This window comes from Ceratotherium simum, chromosome 16, assembly GCF_057802395.1.
Source record: "Ceratotherium simum simum isolate JZ-2026a chromosome 16, ASM5780239v1, whole genome shotgun sequence".
NCBI lineage: Eukaryota > Metazoa > Chordata > Mammalia > Perissodactyla > Rhinocerotidae > Ceratotherium > Ceratotherium simum.
In genome coordinates this window covers 56,793,354-56,811,690 of record NC_141915.1, presented here as the reverse complement: position 1 = coordinate 56,811,690, position 18,337 = coordinate 56,793,354, and the positions used below count along the sequence as shown (strand labels likewise).

The window sequence follows — 18,337 nt, the reverse complement described above, 5'->3', positions numbered from 1 at the left end:
CATGTCCTTTGTAGACGCAGCGAGAGTTAGAGTAGGTCACTTGTATGTTCCCCTGTCTTTTATGAGGGAAATTATATATTATGATATCATTTGAAAATGTGCAGATTCTCAAAAATCTGGAGACCTAGCCTTCAAGAATGTCAAAGTCTGTCTTGTGTTGAGCTTTTGGGTTCTAGAGGTTATCTTTCTCCAAAGGCCCTAAATTATCCTAGTCAGATATCTCAGATTTCTTGCGCTGCAAGTCTTACACTGAATATTTCTTACTTGTAGTTACTGATTTCTTTCTTCCTCTTCAACCAGGGTGCAGAGTCAGTAACGGGACTTTCTAAGCGCAAAGGGCAGACTCCCTTAACATCGAGCAGTATGATTCCAATTGGAGCCTCCACCAAGCATCCAAGTGCTGACCAGCCTCTGGAATCTGCCAGTGGTTTGGGCCCAAAGCAGACTTTATCAGGAACCAGTGGCACAGGACACCCCTCTGAAGGGGTGATTAGCAGAGAACGAAGCAGAGGTGCCTCTGCTACTGGGTTTCCTGGTAGAGAACAGCACCCAAGGGCCCGTGATGAAGCCGGCCTGGCAAAAGCCCATCGCCCCTCTGTGTCCCAATTCAGAGTCGAGTCAGATCGTCATAGGGCTAGAGAGCGGCAGAGCTTAGCACATCTAAGAAGAGATGAACAAGATGCACACCCTGGCCCAGTTCGACCAGACTTACCCTCGGCCACCTCTGCCAGAGATTGGCATCATCATGTGTACCCAGATCAGCATGGGGGAGTGTACGTTAGCCAGGGTCAAGTCTATCCAAGTCCAGATCAGCATGGATTAGGACTACCTGGCATGGATCAGCTTGCATTGCTGCATCCTAGCACTTATCATCCACATGGCGTAATACCGCTCAGCATGGGTCAGCTTGGTGTGATGCCACCTGGAATGGATAAGCAGGAATTGGTGCTACCTGGCATGGATCAGCAAGGGTTTGAACCACCCAGGATAGATCAGCCTGGTATGGTTCCACTCAGCACATATCAGCATGGTGTGATACTTCCTGGCACAGACCAACGTGGTATGGAACAGCCTGGCATGGATGAGAGTGTAATGGGACCACTTGGCATGGATCAGCACGGATTGGTACCTCTTGGCATGGATCAGCAAGGATTGGTACTGCCTGGCATGGATCAGCATGGATTGGTACCTCTTGGCATAGATCAACATGGATTGGTTCCACCTCTTACAGATCAGCATGGTTTGCTAACACCTGGTTTGATGCAAGTTGCTGCAGATCAGCAAGGTTTTGTACAGCCCAGTTTGGAAACATCTGGCTTCATACAACCTGGCACAGAGCAGCATAATGTGATCCAGCCTGGCGCAGGTCAGCCTGCTTTGGTCCAGCCTGGCGCAGGTCAGCCTGCTTTGGTCCAGCCTGGCGCAGGTCAGCCTGCTTTCGTCCGGCCTGGTGCAGGTCAGCCTGGTTTGGTCCGGCCTGGCGCAGGTCAGCCTGGTTTGGTCCGGCCTGGCGCAGGTCAGCCTGGTTTAGTCGGGCCTGGCGCAGGTCAGCCTGGTTTGGTCGGGCCTGGTGCAGGTCAGCCTGGTTTGGTCGGGCCTGGAGCAGGTCAGCCTGGTTTGGTCGGGCCTGGTGCAGGTCAGCCTGGTTTGGTCGGGCCTGGTGCAGGTCAGCCTGGTTTGGTCGGGCCTGGAGCAGGTCAGCCTGGTTTGGTGCGGCCTGGCTCAGGTCAGCCTGCTTTGGTCCGGCCTCGTGCAGGTCAGCCTGCTTTGGTCCAGCCTGGCACAGGTCAGCCTGCTTTGGTCCAGCCTGGCTCAGGTCAGCCTGCTGTGGTCCAGCCTGGCGCAGGTCAGCCTGCTGTGGTCCAGCCTGGAGCAGGTCAGCCTGCTGTGGTCCAGCCTGGTGCAGGTCAGCCTGCTGTGGTCCAGCCTGGAGCAGGTCAGCCTGCTGTGGTCCAGCCTGGTGCAGGTCAGTCTGCTGTGGTCCAGCCTGGAGCAGGTCAGCCTGCTGTGGTCCAGCCTGGTGCAGGTCAGCCTCCTGTAGATCAGAGTGCTGCAGGTCAGCCTGCTTTGGTCCAGCCTGCTGTAGATCAGAGTGTTTATCCACCTGGTTGGGTACAACCTGGCACAGATCAGCCTGGTTTGGTGCAGCCTGGAATGGATCAGCATGGTCTGGTCCAACCTGGCACAGATCAGCCTAGTTTGGTGCAGCCTGGAATGGATCAGCGTGGTTTGGTCCAACCTGGAATGTATCAGCAAGGTTTGGTCCAACCTGGAATGTATCAGCGAGGTGTAGTCCAACCTGGAATGTATCCACGAAGTGTAGTCCAACCTGGAATGTATCAGCGAGGTGTGGTCCAACCTGGAATGTATCAGCGGGGTTTGATACAACCTGGAATGGTTCAGCATGGTTTGGTGCATCCTGACAAAGGTCAGCCTGGTTTGGTCCAGCCTGGAATGGATCAGCATGGTTTGGTCCAACCCAGTGCAGGTCAGCCTGGTTTGGTCCAGCTTGGTGCAGATCAGGGTAGTTTGGTCCAACCAGGTGCAGGTCAGCCTGGTTTGGTGCAGCCTGGCGCAGGTCAGCCTGGTTTGGTGCAGCCTGGCTCAGGTCAGCCTGGTTTGGTGCAGCCTGGCTCAGGTCAGCCTGGTTTGGTGCAGCCTGGCGCAGGTCAGCCTGGTTTGGTGCAGCCTGGCGCAGGTCAGCCTGGTGCAGGTCAGCCTGGTTTGGTCCAACCAGGCGCAGGTCAGCCTGGTTTGGTGCAGCCTGGCGCAGGTCAGCCTGGTGCAGGTCAGCCTGGTTTGGTACAATCAGGCGCAGGTCAGCCTGGTTTGGTGCAGCCTGGCGCAGGTCAGCCTGGTTTGGTCCAGCCTGGCTCAGGTCAGCCTCGTTTGGTCCAACAGGGTGCAGGTCAGCTTGGTTTTGTGCAACCTGGAGTGGATCAGCGTGGTTTGGTACAGCCTGGCATAGATCCACATGTCTTTTCTCAGCCTGGTATATATATGCCTGGCTTGGTTTCACCTGGTATATATCCACCTGGTCTGGTACAACCTGGTGCATATCCACCTGGTTTGGTACACCCTGGTTCCTATCCACGAGGTTTGGTCCAACCTGGTGCCTATCCTCGTGGTTTGGTCCAGCCTGGTGCGTATCCACGTGGTTTTGTGCAGCCTGGTGCTGATCAGCGTGGTTTGGTTCAACCTGGAATAGATCAGCGTGGTTTGAGGCAACCTGGTACAGATCAACAAGGCTTGATACCACCAGGCACAGAGTTTCGTGGCTTTCCAACATTCCATGCAGATTCTCGAAGTTTTATATCACCACGCCCATATCAGCATGGTGTGGTACCTCCTGGCAGAGATCAACATGGCCAGGTGTCACAACTCCTGGCCAATCAAGATTTGGCATTGCCAGGTATAGACCAAAAGGGTTTGGTACCACCAGAAACTTATCAGCAAGGTGTGATGCATCCTGGCGCAGACCAGCCTAGTCCAACACCATTAAGCACAGGTGTGGGATCTGCACACCCAGATCAACAGCATTTGGTATCTCCTGGCCCAGATTCAGATCAGCGTGACCATGTATACTCTATCCCAGACTCCTATGACCTAATGTATCCTGGCCCTCATGGCCCAGGGTACCAGGGTGTAGATCAGTATGTCCAGGTAGATGTGGATCCAAATCGAACATATGCCTCAGACCAACCAGGAGTCTCTATCCAGGCTACCCCAAGCCAAGATGCCACCTTTGTCAGGAGTACAAACTCCCTTAACTATCTCGACCGAGTCTCATCAGAAAAGAGTGATGTCCAGAGTGAGAGACATGATTCACTGGATAAATTGGCTCCTAGCTTCCCTATGGCAGTGGAAACATTTCGTCTGATGGGAGAGCTCGTCGGCCTCTACGTAGAGCTAAAGGAGAACATGAAGGATCTGGATGAGGAGGAAGCTGGCCAAACTGACTTAGAGAAGATCCAGTATCTGCTTGCACTGATGGGTGGGTACTGCTTGCGCAGAGGAGAGACTGCCGTCTTCGTTCTAAGTTGATTTCACCCTTTTCTCCCCCTGGCCTCAACTCCTGGCAGCTGGGCCTCTTCCTGATCCCTGAAAATAGCAGGCCCATTCTTAGGAATTCTGGGTTCTCCTTTAGCCTTCAGGGTCCAAAAGATAGAATTAAACCAGGAGGGACGAAGGAGCCTCAGGAAAGGAATGAGGCAGGTCCTTATGCCTTTGTCAGACTCTCTGGATGCAGCTGGGAAAAATGTTGGGGCAAGGAAAACAACAGAGTTGGGGGGTGTGCGGAGAGAGAGAATGTTGAAGAATTAAACTTAACCTTTGCCCATTCACAGCTCTAGGCCCAGAGAACAGTTACAATTTTAGAGTTGGGTAGAAATTGTGGGTCAGTGGCCCCAAAGCCCTTTAGGATATTAAACGATAGGTGGCTTTTTCACGGGCTCAGGACATTGCTGTCTCCTTTCTTCCCATCCCCTCCCCTAGTCACCAGGAAAAGCGTGATTAGTGCTATGTCCTGTTGTTCTGTGGGGTGGCTTCATTGTGGGGGCTAGAAATGGGGATTGGGAGCCCCCTGGGAATCTAACCCTTCTGACTATAAGGCCTCCACTTTCCATAGTCAAAAAGACCATACCCCCTGACCTGCAAGAACAGCTGAAGACTTTGAAGACCTTGACCAAAGAAGTTCGGCAGGAAAAAGCGAAGGTAAGTGAAAGAGGCCCCCCTCCGTTGCCTTGGAGAGCCAGTAACCCCCACCTTCCATTGGTGTTGTCGTGGGTTCCACAGTCCTATCTACTTACATTATTCTCTCACTGGATCTTTACAATCCCGTCAGATAGGAAATGCACCTCAGGTATCATCACGTTCATTTCCTGGGTCTAAAACCTGACTCTCAAAGCTGTTAAGATTCAATTTGGCCAACAAGGAGGCCTGTGCTCCTTTATGGTCTGTGGCCATTTCCAATAAAACCCACTGTCACCGGAACAGCCTTGGAGCCAAGTTCATGGGACTGTCTGGGGCCAGCAGTCATGGCAGGAGGCTACTAGGTCTTCAGTCCTTCTCTTAATGCCACCTGTCTACACCATGGGATGGATGGATAGACAGATGGATGTCAGGAAGAGACCTTGGTTTTTGTCAGAGGGTTGGATTAGGATTCGGGAATGGGGAAAGGGCTTGCTTGGGCTGCAGAGGCACGTCCAGAAAACAGAGAGCTCAGGACTGCCTGACCCTCCTCTTCCATTGGGTTTGTAGCTGGAGAGGATGCAAAAGGTCCTGGAGGGCGACGGGGAGCAAGAAATAGGAAAGGAGATGAAAACTAGCCAGCTGAGCTTGCAGCTGGGTATCCTCAGGTAAAATGCCCCTGCCATGTGGAGATTGTGTCCTGGTGTCACTTATTCTCAGCCAAGGAGGTGATGGCAGCCTTGGTTCACTCATACCCTGAACTGACTACTATCTTTGACCTGGATCATATCTGCTCTTCAGGTTGCCCATATCTAGCTCAAGTTGCTGGTAGAAGTTTCCCAGGTTCTTAAAACAGCTCAGCACCAGCACCAGGGCTTGGAAGAGCCAAAAAAAACCTCCTTAGTCTCTGTCCTCGGCTGGAGGCTGGAGGAGAGAGCGCTCGCTAGGGCCCCTCAGAGCTCTCTTTGCAGTGTTAGGTTTCACCCAGTAGAGGCCTCTCTGGCCAGGACACTGGGGACCTGCCTCCAGGACAGGCAGAGCCTTGGACTCTCCAGACAGAGCCTGCAAGAGGTGGGGAAAGAGCCTGGTCTGCGTCCTCCTCATCCTTGATGGCTGGAGCTCAACACTAGTGGGCCTGGGGCCCTGGGCTGGCGGTGGGGCCAGGCCGTCTCTTGTGCACGCAGAGTCACTGTGGCTGACATTGAGAAGGAGCTGGCCGAGCTGAGGGAGAGCCAAGAGCGGGGCAAGGTCAGCATGGAACATTCAGTCTCTGAAGCCTCCCTTTACCTTCAGGATCAGGTGAGGATTCCACACTCTTCAGCCGCAGGGACCAGCCCCTTCTCAGAGTTGGCTGTGGACAGTGGGGGCAGCCCTACTCTCCCACCACTCATCAGTGTGTGTGTGTGTGTGTGTGTGTGTGTGTGTGTGGTGTGACTGTATCAGGGGTTCAGCCCCTCCTGATCCAAAACCAGCTCTGAGGCTGCAGGTACACGGGCAGGTATATCCCCTCTGGCAACGGAAAGTCACCTCTTCAAGGCCTGTCTAGATGCCATTAAATCTTTTTTTTTCCTATCTTTTTATTTATTTATTTTTTTAAATTAATTTATTTATTTTCCCCTCAAAGCCCCAGTAGATAGTTGTACGTCATAGCTGCACATCCTTCTAGTTGCTGTATGTGGGACGCGGCCTCAGCATGGCCGGAGAAGCGGTGCGTCGGTGCACGCCCGGGATCCGAACCTGGGCCACCAGCAGCGGAGTGCGCACACTTAACCGCTAAGCCACGGGGCCGGCCCCCTATCTTTTTAAATTATATAACTCACATATCATAAAACTCATCCTTTTAAAGTGAACAGGGTAGTTCTTAGTACATTTACAAAGTTGTGCAGCCACCACCACGATCACCCTGGAATGAAACCCTGTACCGGGGCAGGCCCCGTGGTGTAGCAGTTAAGCGTGTGCGCTCTGTTGCTGGCAGCCTGGGTTTGGATCCCCGGCACGCACTGAGGCACCGCGTGTCAGGCCATGCTGTGGCGGCATCCCGTATAAAGTGGAGGAAGATGGGCACGGATGTTAGCTCAAGGGCCAGTCTTCCTCAGCGGAAAAAAAAAAAAAGAAAAAAGAGGAGGTATTGGCACAGATGTTAGCTCAGGGCTGATCTTCCTCACAAAAACAAAAGCAAAAAAAAAGAAACCCTGTACCTATTGGCAGTCACTCCCCATCCTTCCCACCCCCAGCCTCTGGCAGGAACTAATCTACCTTCTGTCTCTATGGATTCACCTATTCCGGACATTTTATATATGTGGAATCACATAATATGTGGCCTTTCATATCTGGCTTCTTTCACTTTAGCGTGTTTTCAAGGTTCCTTCATATTGTAGCATGTACTTCATTCCTTGTTATGGCTGAATAATGTTCCATTTTACAGCTATACAACAATTTATTTATCCGTTCATCAGCTGAAGGACATTTGGGTTGTTTCTACCTTTTGGATATTATGAATAATGCTGGTAGGCACATTCATGTATTAGTTTTTGTGTGGACATTATGTTTTCATTTCTCTTGGTTATATGCCTATGAGTGGAATTGCTGTGTCATATGGTAATTCTGTTTAACCATTTGAGGAACTGTCAAACTGTTTTCCAAAGTGCCTGCACCCTTTTACGTTCCCACCAGTAATGTATGAGGGTTTCAATTTCTCCACATCCTCACCAACACTTATTTTCCTTTTTTTTTTTTTTTTTTTAATTATAGCCATCGTAATGGGTGTGAAGTAGCATCTCATTATGGTTTTGGTTTGCATTCCCTAATGACTAATGATTGTTGGCCATTTGTATATCTTCTTTGGTATTTGATGTCTTTTCAAATCCTTTGCCCATTTTAAAATTGGGTTATTTGTATTTTTATTGTTGAGTTGTAGGAGTTCCTTAATATTCTGGATACTAGACTGTTAGCTGATGTATGATTTGCAAATATTCTCTCCCATTCTATGGGTTGTCTTTTCACTCTCTTGTGAGTAGAAGTGTCTGCCTTTAAATCTTGAATGATACTATCCTTGGTCACCCCAGAGTGTTCTCAGTAAGGAGTGTCTGGACCAGGAACGGCCCCCTGAGTGCTCACAGAGGATCAGATAGGAAAGCCACTGGGCCCAGGGGGCTCATGTCAGGAGCCCCTCTGTGCTAGAGACCCCATTCTGGGCCCACTCTCGAGTTTGCTGGAACAGTGGTGTGTACCATTTCGTGCCCCCAGAGCTGACTGTCCTGTGTGGGGTACAAGGAGCCGCAGATAGTATATGAGAGTCACCTGTCATTCCAAAGCTCTCATCTGAGCTTAGCGACCTCCAGGGCTCCCCCAGGGCCATGTTTCAGAGAGAATCCACTCCCAGCTGGGCAGGGCTGGCCTCCTGTTGCAGCCTCTTCAAGGCACCACCTTCCAGACTCCCGACTCTCCCACCACCTTAGCTTCCTGCCTTTCTCTTCACACACTGCCGCCTTCTCATGCGGCTCCTCTTCCTGGAATGTCCTTCTCAGCCTCATTTACCCAGAGGGCTGCAACCCACTCTTCACGACTTCAGTGAAATGCCCATATTTGGGGAGGTGCCTCCCTCTCTGGTGGAGAGGGTCAGTCTGTCCCCTTTATCTCAGGTGCCCCTGGACATGCTCTTGTGGACGCTTCAGAAGAGTGAGGGCTCTCCTGGTTACAAGCAGCCGAGTCTCACTGAGCGCAGGCAAAAGGGAGCTGGGATAAGAGTACGTACATGTACAAGAGCCTGCAAAAAGTGGAACTTCCAGGCTGAGTGGGCAATCTGGTCCAGTCCCTCTACCTCCCTGTCTTTTTGTGTCTGTGTATCTGTGCCTCTGTGTCCCTTTCCTTATCCATCTCTCTCAAATACCCCCCACATCTCTCTTCCATCCTACTCTCAAACAGCTTTCTCACCCCTCACACATGGTCCACATGGCTGCCCAGGCCCTGCAATGTCACCCACTTCCTGGCCCGGCCCCTCTGAGCCAGGCGACACGTCACAGGGCTTCAGCCAGTCCAGGGACTGGTTGCCCTTGAATCGGGTGCCTATCCAGGACCAATCATTTGTGGTGAAAAACTGGGACCATGGGGTACAGAAAAGAGCAGGAAGGCCGGTGGGAGGAGTTGGTTCCCGCCCAGTGCGAGAGGCCCCTGTAGTGGTAGTAGCTCTTAATACTTTTTTTATTGTTACTCACATGCTAGATGGGGACAGAGCACGGGGGAGCCCACCCGTCACATCCCCAGGGCCTGGAGCAGTGTCTGGGGACTGACTAACAGACATCACCACTCTAGGACTCTAGAGGGGATATGTTCTCACAGTGCACCAATGGGCCGGCTGGAGAAAGGTCCAGAAACCTCCCTCCTGCAAGGGCTTCCTTCAGCATTAGTGCTACACTCCCTGAGAACTCTGTTCGCTATTTAATGGACAGACATCGAGCACCTCCTACGTGCCACACACTCTGCGAGGCACTGAGGGTGTGACGACTGCTCGGGTCACAGCAGGCAAGGGGCAGGAAGCACCCGCTAGTAGTGACAGCGTGGACGGAACGTGGCCGTGCCTTGCTCACTGCCCTGCACCTGCCTTCTCGCCCGCACCCAGTTAGACAAGCTCAGGATAATCATCGAGAGCATGCTGACCTCATCTTCCACGCTGCTGTCCATGAGCATGGCCCCTCACAAGGCCCCGACAACCTTGGCACCTGGCCAGATTGACCCAGAGGCCACCTGCCCAGCCTGCAGCCTGGACCTGAGCCATCAGGTCAGCACGCTAGTGCGGCGCTACGAGCAGCTCCAGGACATGGTCAACAACCTGGCTGCCTCCCGGCCCTCCAAGAAAGCCAAGCTCCAGAGCCAGGTGACTCTGGCTGGCCTCCCTCCTGGTGCGGCTGCACGTGCCCCACAGGGGGAGCCACAGCCCGGAGACCCACAGAGTGGGGAGTGGCTGATAGAGTTCCCTAAGGAAGGGGTACTTGGGCCCAAGGGCCAGTTTTCCATGGTGGAGTCCCTGGTCCTTCCATGGGGTCACAGCAAGGGCAGCAACAGAACTAGCTCTGGGGACAGGGGACCATGGAGAAGAGCTGGCTCCACTGAGTGGGACCGCACAGCTGACTGAGGGGTGGAGCAGTGCCATTCACCTGGCTCGAGGACACTGGTGTAGCTTTAGTGTTCATTGACTCCCCCCACTCCAGTTTTCCAGATACCCCTTCCCGATTCCCCCGCAAAGAGCAGGCTTGCTGGTGGGGGTAGGGAGAGCCACAACACAAGTCCCTGAGTCCTGCCTCTTGGACTCTGGAATTCAGATTCAGCCCAGGGCAGGTGGGGAGACTGTAGCCCACACCCCAACTCTCAGGGGCCACAGGGCAGCTCACCACTCCTGAACCTCCATCACCTCTACTGATCACCCCCACTGGCCGCCCCTGGTCCTTCAAGGCTAGCCCATGGAGAGGTCGGGGACTGAGGCTTGTGTTCCATTGGGTGGGCAGGTGGAAAGGGTAGTGAGCCTCCCTACTGTTGGTGGGAAATTGTGGAGCCAACTGAGGAGAGCGAGAATGGGGTCTGAAGTTGGCCTGTCTGCTGGGTGATGTTTTAAAAGCCAACTTCTCAGGGGCAGCAATCCCCCTGGGGGTACCCCAGCAGCCTCAGGGAGCCTGCCTTTGTCTCTCCTGTTGCAGGATGAAGAGCTGCTGGGCCATGTCCAGCGTGCCATCCTGCAGGTGCAGGGCGACTGCGAGAAGCTCAATATCACCACCAGCAACCTCATCGAGGACCATCGGCAGAAGCAGAAGGACATCGATGTGAGCGGCCGGCAGGGTGATGGGGGCGAAGGCGAGGCCCCACCCCGCCCACCCCAGCCTTTCAGTTCCCTGCTCCTTATTCTCTGCTCCCCTTGCTCCCAGGTGTTGTACCAGGGTCTAGAGAAACTCAAGAAGGAAAAGGCTAACAGGGAACACCTGGAGATGGAGATTGACACAGTAAGGGCCGGGCCCAGGGGAGCCACCCATGTCCAGGGAGGTCTCACTGGTCATTCTTCGAAAGGCCAGGAGTGGAGGGGAGCCCATGGGGGGAATGTGGGCTCAGTGTCAGGGGTTGACACCTCAGGGGAGTGAGGTCCCCCTGTGTCCTTCTCCCATCTGAAGGGCCCCCTCCTCTCTCTCTGGGCAGAAGGCTGACAAGAGTGCCCTGGCGGCCAAAGTGAGCCGTGTCCAGTTTGACGCCACCACAGAGCAGCTGAACCACATGATGCAGGAGCTGGTGGCCAAGATGAGCGGGCAGGAGCAGGACTGGCAGAAGATGCTGGACAAGCTCCTGGTAGAGATGGACAGCAAGGTGAGGGGCAGAAGGAGCTCCAGGCCCCCTGGATTGGGTCAATGCCACCTTCCCAGGGTGCTGCAGACCCCTCACCTGCTTTCTCAGAGCTCAGCTGGTTTCCCCCGTCCTCACCCGCAGCTGGACCGCCTGGAGCTGGACCCTGTGAAGGAGTTACTGGAGGATAGGTGGAAATCCTTGCGACAGCAGCTGAAAGAGCGTTCCCCACTCTATCAGGTGGATGAGGCAGCCGCCATGCGGAGGTGAGGCCCAGAAGACAGCAGGGGAGGTTGGCACACACTGCAGGGGGAGGGCAGGTGGGGAGCTGGGGAGTTCCCAGATGAGCAGCTCCTGCCAGCACACATTGTGCTCCGGGGCAATGGCTGATCCTGCCCAGGACCATCCCACAGTTGGAGTGACAGGATTTTTGAGCTTGAAAAGCTCTTCTAGCTCAGGCCAGTTCATGTTACAGCAGGGAAAGGGAGGAGAGGAAGGCTAAGGCTCTCCGGGCATGGGTTGGCACAGGGAGGGGGACCACATGGGAACCTGGCCCATGGCAGGCATGAATCCCAGGATTTCCATTATTGGCCGCCAGAGGGCCCCCGAGGTTTACACAGGGCACCCCTCAGGGGCCCTTTGGAACCCTGCTGGCTTTGGGTTAGGATAGGTGGGTGCTGGACGTGTCCCCGGGAGCAGGCATGTCTAGGAGCTGGTATGTTCCTGGGGAGCAGGGCCCAGATCTGTCTCTGGGGGCCTGGAGCCTGCCACCCTGGTGAGCTGAGCTTCCAGCCTGCCTGGCCTGCGGAGGGCCATGCCCTTCTGGGTTCTCCATCTCTCGCATTCTGGACCCTCTGGGCAGGGCACTCACCCTCTGTGTGTATCCATTCTTCACAGGCAACTCTTGGCACATTTCCACTGCCTCTCATGTGACCGTCCCTTGGAGACACCTGTGACTGGACAGTGAGTGCCCATACCTGGCCGACCCCAGCTGGTGGCCGTAATGGGGATGGGCACAGCAGGGCTGTATCTCCTCCATTCCCTACCTGCCTCCAAGTTTTGTCCTTTCCTTCTCTCCTCTCTTGTGGGTCCATTCCTGGATGCCTGGACTGCTTCCTACCCCTCGGTCCTTCACCCCAGCCCTGGGCGGGAAGGCTCCTCAGGCAGGTGGAATGTGCGGAGTGGGGAGTAGGTTTGGACCATGGGATTTCTCACACTCCGACCCTCCCCTTCTCTCTGCCCCTGCCCAGAATCATCCCTGTGACTCCGGTGGGCCCAGGCCTGCCCAGGCACCGTTCCCTCCGCCCCTACACCATCTTTGAACTGGAGCAGGTCCGGCAGCAGAGCCGCAAGTACGGACAGCGGGGTCCCGCACGGGCTTTGCAGGGGAGGCAGGGGCAGAGACTGGAGGGCATGTGGAGGGCTCCTCCTCCTGGCTGGAACCTCGGGGGCCCCTAGGGCGACTTCTCAGCTAGCCCCCAGCCCTGCCTAGGGCGTGAGCGTCGAGGAAGAGTGAAGCCCCGTAATCAGTTGCCTTTGGGTCCCTGCTGGGAGTCCTGGTGGGATGTCGCCAAGGGTGCTGGCTGCCTCTGAGAGCTCTTCTTAACCTCCTCACACCCCCCAGATGCTTCCACTGTCTCAGGAACCCCCGGCATGGGAGGAAGGGAGGGGTCCGGCATCACTCAGTGAGAGGGTCGGCTCAGTGAACATGGGGGGATAAGATGGGGGGGGCACGTTTCACACTCCCTTGGGCTCCTGCAGCATTTCCACCTCCTAAGGATGGGGGTTCAGCGGTAAGGATGGTTTTCAAACTGCATTCTGGAGCCCTAGAGGTTCCAGGTAGGCGAGGCCAGGTGTGCAGGGACAGGGAGCGGCTAGGCCACTTCAGCTCTCCCACCCCCAGCAATAGCCAGAGGAGCTAGGCGTATCTCCATCTGGCTCTCCTGCACTTTCCCATCTCAGGAAGCCTTCCCAGGCATGTCTGGCCATGGGCCCTCAGGTACTGTGGAAAGGGCTCCTGCCCACACAGTGTCCTGCTTATACAGGAGCAGGTAAAGGGGTGGAGTGGGCCGGGGTTCTGTCTGAGTGTGGGCTTGGGCGGTGCGGCTGCCTCACCCCTCTGTTCTGCCCATGCCCCGCAGCCTGAAGCTAGGCAGCGCCTCCTTCCCTCGGGGCAACCTGGCACAGATGGAGCGGAGCGTGGGGCGCCTGCGTACCATGCACTCCAAGATGCTGATGGACATCGAGAAGGTGCAGATCCACTTTGGAGGCTCGGTCAAGGCCAGCAGCCAGATGATCCGTGAGCTGCTGCAGGCCCAGTGCCTCAGCTCCCCCTGCTACAAACGGTAGGACAGCACAGACTGGGCCTCTGGCCATGGGGCTCAGCTCTACCCACCCACAGCCGTGTGAAGGCCTCACCCTACTGCTGGGGAAAGCCCTGACAGAGAGGGAGTGTATGTGTGTGTGTGAATGTGTATGTGTATGGGTGTGTAAATGTGTGCGAGTGTGTGAATGCGTATGAATGCATATGTGTGAGACTGTGAATGTATATGTGTGTGAGTATGAGTATGTGTGTGTGTGTGTGTGAGAGAGAGAGAGTATATGGTCTTTAGGATGGCCTGGCCATGAGGCTGCTCTGTCCTCTCACCTGCCTATTCCTAGGCCCCCTTTGCCCCCTGGCTCCCAAAGACCCCTGAAAAGAGATGCCTCTGGCCAGCCCCCACCATAGGTGTGTGCCAGGTCACACCTGCTCCCAGCAACTCCACTGTCTTCATCACAGGGTGCCCGATGTGGCCGATTACACCTACTCGACCGTGCCTCGGCGTTGCGGGGGCAGCCACACCCTCACCTACCCCTACCGCCGCAACCGCCTGCAGCATCTGCCACAGGGCCTGTACCCCACCGAGGAGATCCAGGTTGCCATGAAGGTTGGGGGGCGCTGCCTGGGAGGACAAGGTTGGAGGGCCCTACATGACCCCAGATTCTCAAGGCATTCTGGAAAGAACACCAGAAGTCACCTCATCTGGCCGTCTGCCTTGCGGGAGGTTCTTAATCAGACCCAGTTAAAGTCTCAGGTTCTTATCCTTTGCTGGGAAAAAGAAGGCCATCCTGGCCACCTGCCCACCTGGCACTACCACCTCCACTGCGGGCCCTCCCTTCACCTGCCGCTCCTGACAGGGTTTTAAGCATCATTTGGTATTGGGAGTCAGGAGAGAACAGCACTCTGTGCCCCAGGCCCTCGTGGAGGCAGGACCGGAGGGTGAGCTCTGGGTGCCGCATGGTAATGGATACTGGCCCACCTTCACAGCATGACGAGGTGGATATCTTGGGCCTGGATGGACATATTTACAAGGGACGGATGGATACCAGGCTACCGGGCATCCTGAACAAAGACAGTGAGTGTCCAGGTGGCCCAGAGGCCCCCCAGGCTCCTTGCTTGGGTCCCACAGAGTCCATCCAGCTCCCACAAGGCCAGGCACTTCTTGGGGCCACCAGACCCTGACTGCCTTCCCCCTCTACCTCCCTGACTCCAAATATTCAGGTCTCCAAAAGCCCCAGGTCAATGTTTGCTTAGCCGGGATGTTGTGACCCCATCTCTTGCCAACTTTCCCCCTCATGCTGCCACCACCAGCTTTCTTGCCTCAGCCTCTGCTCCTAGCATCACCGCAGCCAAGTCTTACACTTTTTCAAAACTCAAAATGCCCTCTTCTGAGCCCCCATCACTCAGTGAATCTCTCGTTCCCTGGGATGCCCCCTGTCAGTTGGCCGTTCCTGAAGTGTGCCAGGTCTCACCACCATGTACGCACCTCTCTAGCTGCCTCCCCTCCTGGACTGTAAACCCGGGTCAGAACTCACCCAGCCCCTGGCACATGGCTGATGTGTGTAGGTCCTCAGAGGAATCTGAGTGGGTGGGTGGGTTGTTGGACAGACAGACGTATGAATGAATGAAGTGCTTATAAGGGGCATATCCATGAATTCAGCCTGAGAAGGACCCCAGCTGAGGCTGGCTGTGACCAGCAGCCCTGCAGCCCTCTCCCCATCCCCATGGGTCCCCATGGGGCTCTCACTCAGTGTCTCACAACTGACCCTTCCCTCCACTGTCCCCCATCAGCCTCAGGGGTTACAAAGCACAAGGCCAAGCAGTCCCGGCCCCACGTGCACCGGCAACTGTCCCTTGGCGACAACAGCCAGCTGCCCTCACGGCCTCAGAGCGCTCAGATGCCGGCGGGCAACAACTCAGGTAGTGTCCCTCTGGTTGAAGCCTCAGCACTGCCCCGGGCCTCTTCTGCCTGCCCCAGCCGCTTTCCTGCCCATGGCTGGTATACGCCTTTATTTCCCTGGAGAGAGTAAGGGCCTAGGGGCTGAGGGATGGGACGGGAGGGAAGAGAGAGAAAACTCGCCCTACTGAGTTCTTGATATGTGCCAGGTCTGTGGGGTAGGTACTAGGACTGTCCCCATCTCTCAGAAGAGGAAATAGGGGTAGGGTGGCCGCCCCTATTTCCCAGAGCCAGAGGCTCTGGCTCCAGCCCCAGGCCTTCCCAGCTCACAGGCCTGACCCTCCTGGAGCTGGTGCGCACAGCCTCTCACGGCAGCTGCTGGGCACAGGACCGTGACATGACCTCTGAGAACCCCTGTCTGACCCTGTCTCCTTGCCCCCAGGCCTGGAGGGTCTCTAGAGTCTCTGCTCTCCTCTGAGGGGTTAAATCCTGCCTCAAAGCCAGGGGGCTAAGAGCCCCTCAGGGCTTGGCCACACATGGGGGCCAGAGAGGGACACTGGCCTGGAGCCAGAAGGCCGGATCACTTTCAAGTGACTGAGCAAGTCTCCCCCTCTCCAGAGCGCTTTCCTCCTCTGTCAGTACAGGGGTGCTGGATTAGCACTGCTAGAGTTAGGGTCCCCATGAGAATCTAATGAAAGGTGCTGACCTTCTTCCTATAAAAAGTTATGTACCCACAACACTTCTGGCGCTTGCAGGAGGTTCAAGGACCCCACAACCCAGGTTAAGCGCCCCAGCCCTAGATGCTCTTTACCATCCCTTCCAGTTCCAGCGTTCAGTGAGTGCCTGGAGGAAGTGGAAACAGAGTAAGGGATAGTGGTGGTCATGGCACCTCGCCTTTATTGAGGGTTCCTCACCAGCCAGGCCCTGTTGAGGACCTTTACACATATGGACCAGTTTTAATCCTCACACCAAGATTAATGGTAGGACCCATTGTTGGCCTCACTCATAGCTGAGAAAACCGAGGCACAGAGAGGTTAAGGTGCTTGTCCAAGGTCACACAGCTAGGAAGCATCAAAGCTGGACTCCAAACCCAAGTTGTCTGGCCCCAGAGCCAGTCTGTGGCCCTGGCTCCCAGAACTATTTTCTTGGGGGTACTTAGCTTCCTTCTCCCTGGTGCATCACTGTCTACTCCAAGGGCACTTAAAATGTTACGGGAGCAGGAGAGAGAGGGAGGAACAATTAGGTCAGGGGAGATCTTAGGAAAAATTCCTGCACTTATTTGTGTGAATATTGCTCAAATAGTCCCTGTATTAATAGAGGAAACATTACCAAAGAGGCAGGCTCTTGGCCCCTGATGGAGGGCTTGTTTATTTTTAACTCACAGAGATTATGAAGGAGCTTTGCTTAGGAGCATGTGTGAGGGCTTGCCCTGCACAGCCCCCTGTGATGCCAGTCCCTCTCCAGCATCAGGTCTAGGTTCAGCCTGGCTAGTGCGGCTGCTCCCCACTTCCCTAGACTTTGGGCAAGCTGGGGTGAGCTGCTGGTGGACGTGGGGAGTGAGACAGGGATTGCAGCCCCTCCTGTCTTGCAGCTCCTTCTCATCAATGGAAAGACAGACCCGTCTCCTCCGAGGGGCGCCTCTCCCAGCCGAATCTGGCCCACCCGTCCAGCCCCAGCGAGATGGCAAACCTACCGGCAGGGCTGGAGATGCACATGGACGTGTCTCCTGGAGAGGGGCTCGAGGAGCCCACCCGGGGGCCGCGGTCCACCTCTGCTCACTGAGCAGAGATATAAATAAATATTTGGGAAGAAGCTTGGGGCGGTGAGGCTTCTCTGGTGCTGGCTCAGGAAGATGGAGTGAGAGGGAGGGGCCTGCTGCAGGCCAGGGACCTCCAGACGCCCCCAGATCCAGGTGGCAGACCTTCTCTTGGAGAGTGGGTCTGGCTTGTAGCCCGAGAATTAGACCAGAGGCCCCCAAACAGATTAAGCTGTTCTCCAAGGGTACTGGGGCTTCGGGAGAGCAGAACATTGCACCCAGGGTGGGGAGGGGGCAACACAGGTCAGACCCCAGGCTCTGGGGACTGGTGGGCCTGGGTGGGGCCTGCTGTCACACCCCCACCAGCTCTGCCCTGACCTCAGCTAGACCTGGCTGCTGCTGCCTGCCTTGGCTCCAGCTCTGCCTTCTCGGCTGGGGAGGCTGGCCTAAAGGGTGGCCTCGCTGACTGGGGCGCTGTGGAGAGGTTTGGGACACATGGTGTCCGTGCACGAGCCGTACCTTGGAGCGAAGGTGAGGGTGGCAGCTGCCGGCTGCTCTCCCGCTGCTGGCTCAGGGTAGTGCCCGGCTCCTGGCACGGCGTCCTAGGAGAGCAGTGCCACTAGCCACCTGGGAAGGTTCCTGTTTGCCATCTCCTGTGGCTTACCCTGGAGTGGCTGCTGCAGAGGCAGGAGGGGCTCAGACATAGGGGCTGCCAGTTTCCCTGTTTCTCTCCCCTCCCCAGGAAAACAGAGCAGAAGGGTGTTGTGTGTTGGAAGAGGGTTTTCGAGGTGACTGGCATTTGCCCGGTGGCCTGTGGCCTAGCTCAGCCCACTCAGCTCCATTTGCTTATCTTTGCTAGGCCCAAACAGGCAAGAGGGCTCACTGTTGTCCCCCAAGTCCTTTGTGCTGAAAGTCTTGGCAGGCAGGAGGGGACAGAGGAGCATGGGTGGGGCTGAGCTCAGTCCAGCACAACTGTAAGGGATGAGCCCCCAGCCCCACTTGAAGCCTCAGGGACAAGGGAGAGCTGCCCCCAACTCTGAGCCCTCCAAAGTCATCCAAGCAGTTTTCTGCCTTCAGGTCTCACATCGGCTCCCTCCTCAAAGGTGGGCCTCCCCACACCTCCAGGCCCCATCTCCCCCTCTGACATGGGAAAGGGATGTCTGGGGCAAGAGGCCCGCTTTAGGGTGTGAGGGGAGGGGGTGACAGAATCACACAGGAAGGGAAAGTGTGGCAGGAAACAGTCCAGAAAAGGGTTTCTCCCCTGTCCCACCCCATGTGGGCAAAGGAGGGTGGGGGTTGGCTGGAGGTGTCATGGGGTGGGGAAGGTGCTCCCTGCAGGAGGGGGCTTCCCCCT

The 18,337-nt window shown here is 55.7% G+C and overlaps 1 protein-coding gene across 1 annotated transcript in view; it reads left to right on the top strand.

Annotated features, from left to right (window-relative positions):
* QRICH2 (glutamine rich 2) overlaps positions 1–18,119 on the top strand; it is a 37,666-nt gene extending 19,547 nt beyond the window's left edge. Inside the window, 16 exon segments of the mRNA XM_087441655.1 lie at positions 301–3,994; positions 4,628–4,713; positions 5,260–5,357; positions 5,874–5,988; positions 9,308–9,562; positions 10,380–10,502; positions 10,605–10,679; positions 10,870–11,034; positions 11,155–11,276; positions 11,908–11,973; positions 12,261–12,362; positions 13,152–13,355; positions 13,790–13,937; positions 14,318–14,405; positions 15,122–15,250; positions 16,819–18,119. Of these exon segments, the coding sequence (XP_087297781.1) occupies positions 301–3,994; positions 4,628–4,713; positions 5,260–5,357; positions 5,874–5,988; positions 9,308–9,562; positions 10,380–10,502; positions 10,605–10,679; positions 10,870–11,034; positions 11,155–11,276; positions 11,908–11,973; positions 12,261–12,362; positions 13,152–13,355; positions 13,790–13,937; positions 14,318–14,405; positions 15,122–15,250; positions 16,819–17,009 (5,661 nt within the window). The 3' untranslated portion in view covers positions 17,010–18,119.
* Positions 18,120–18,337: the final 218 nt, after the last annotated feature.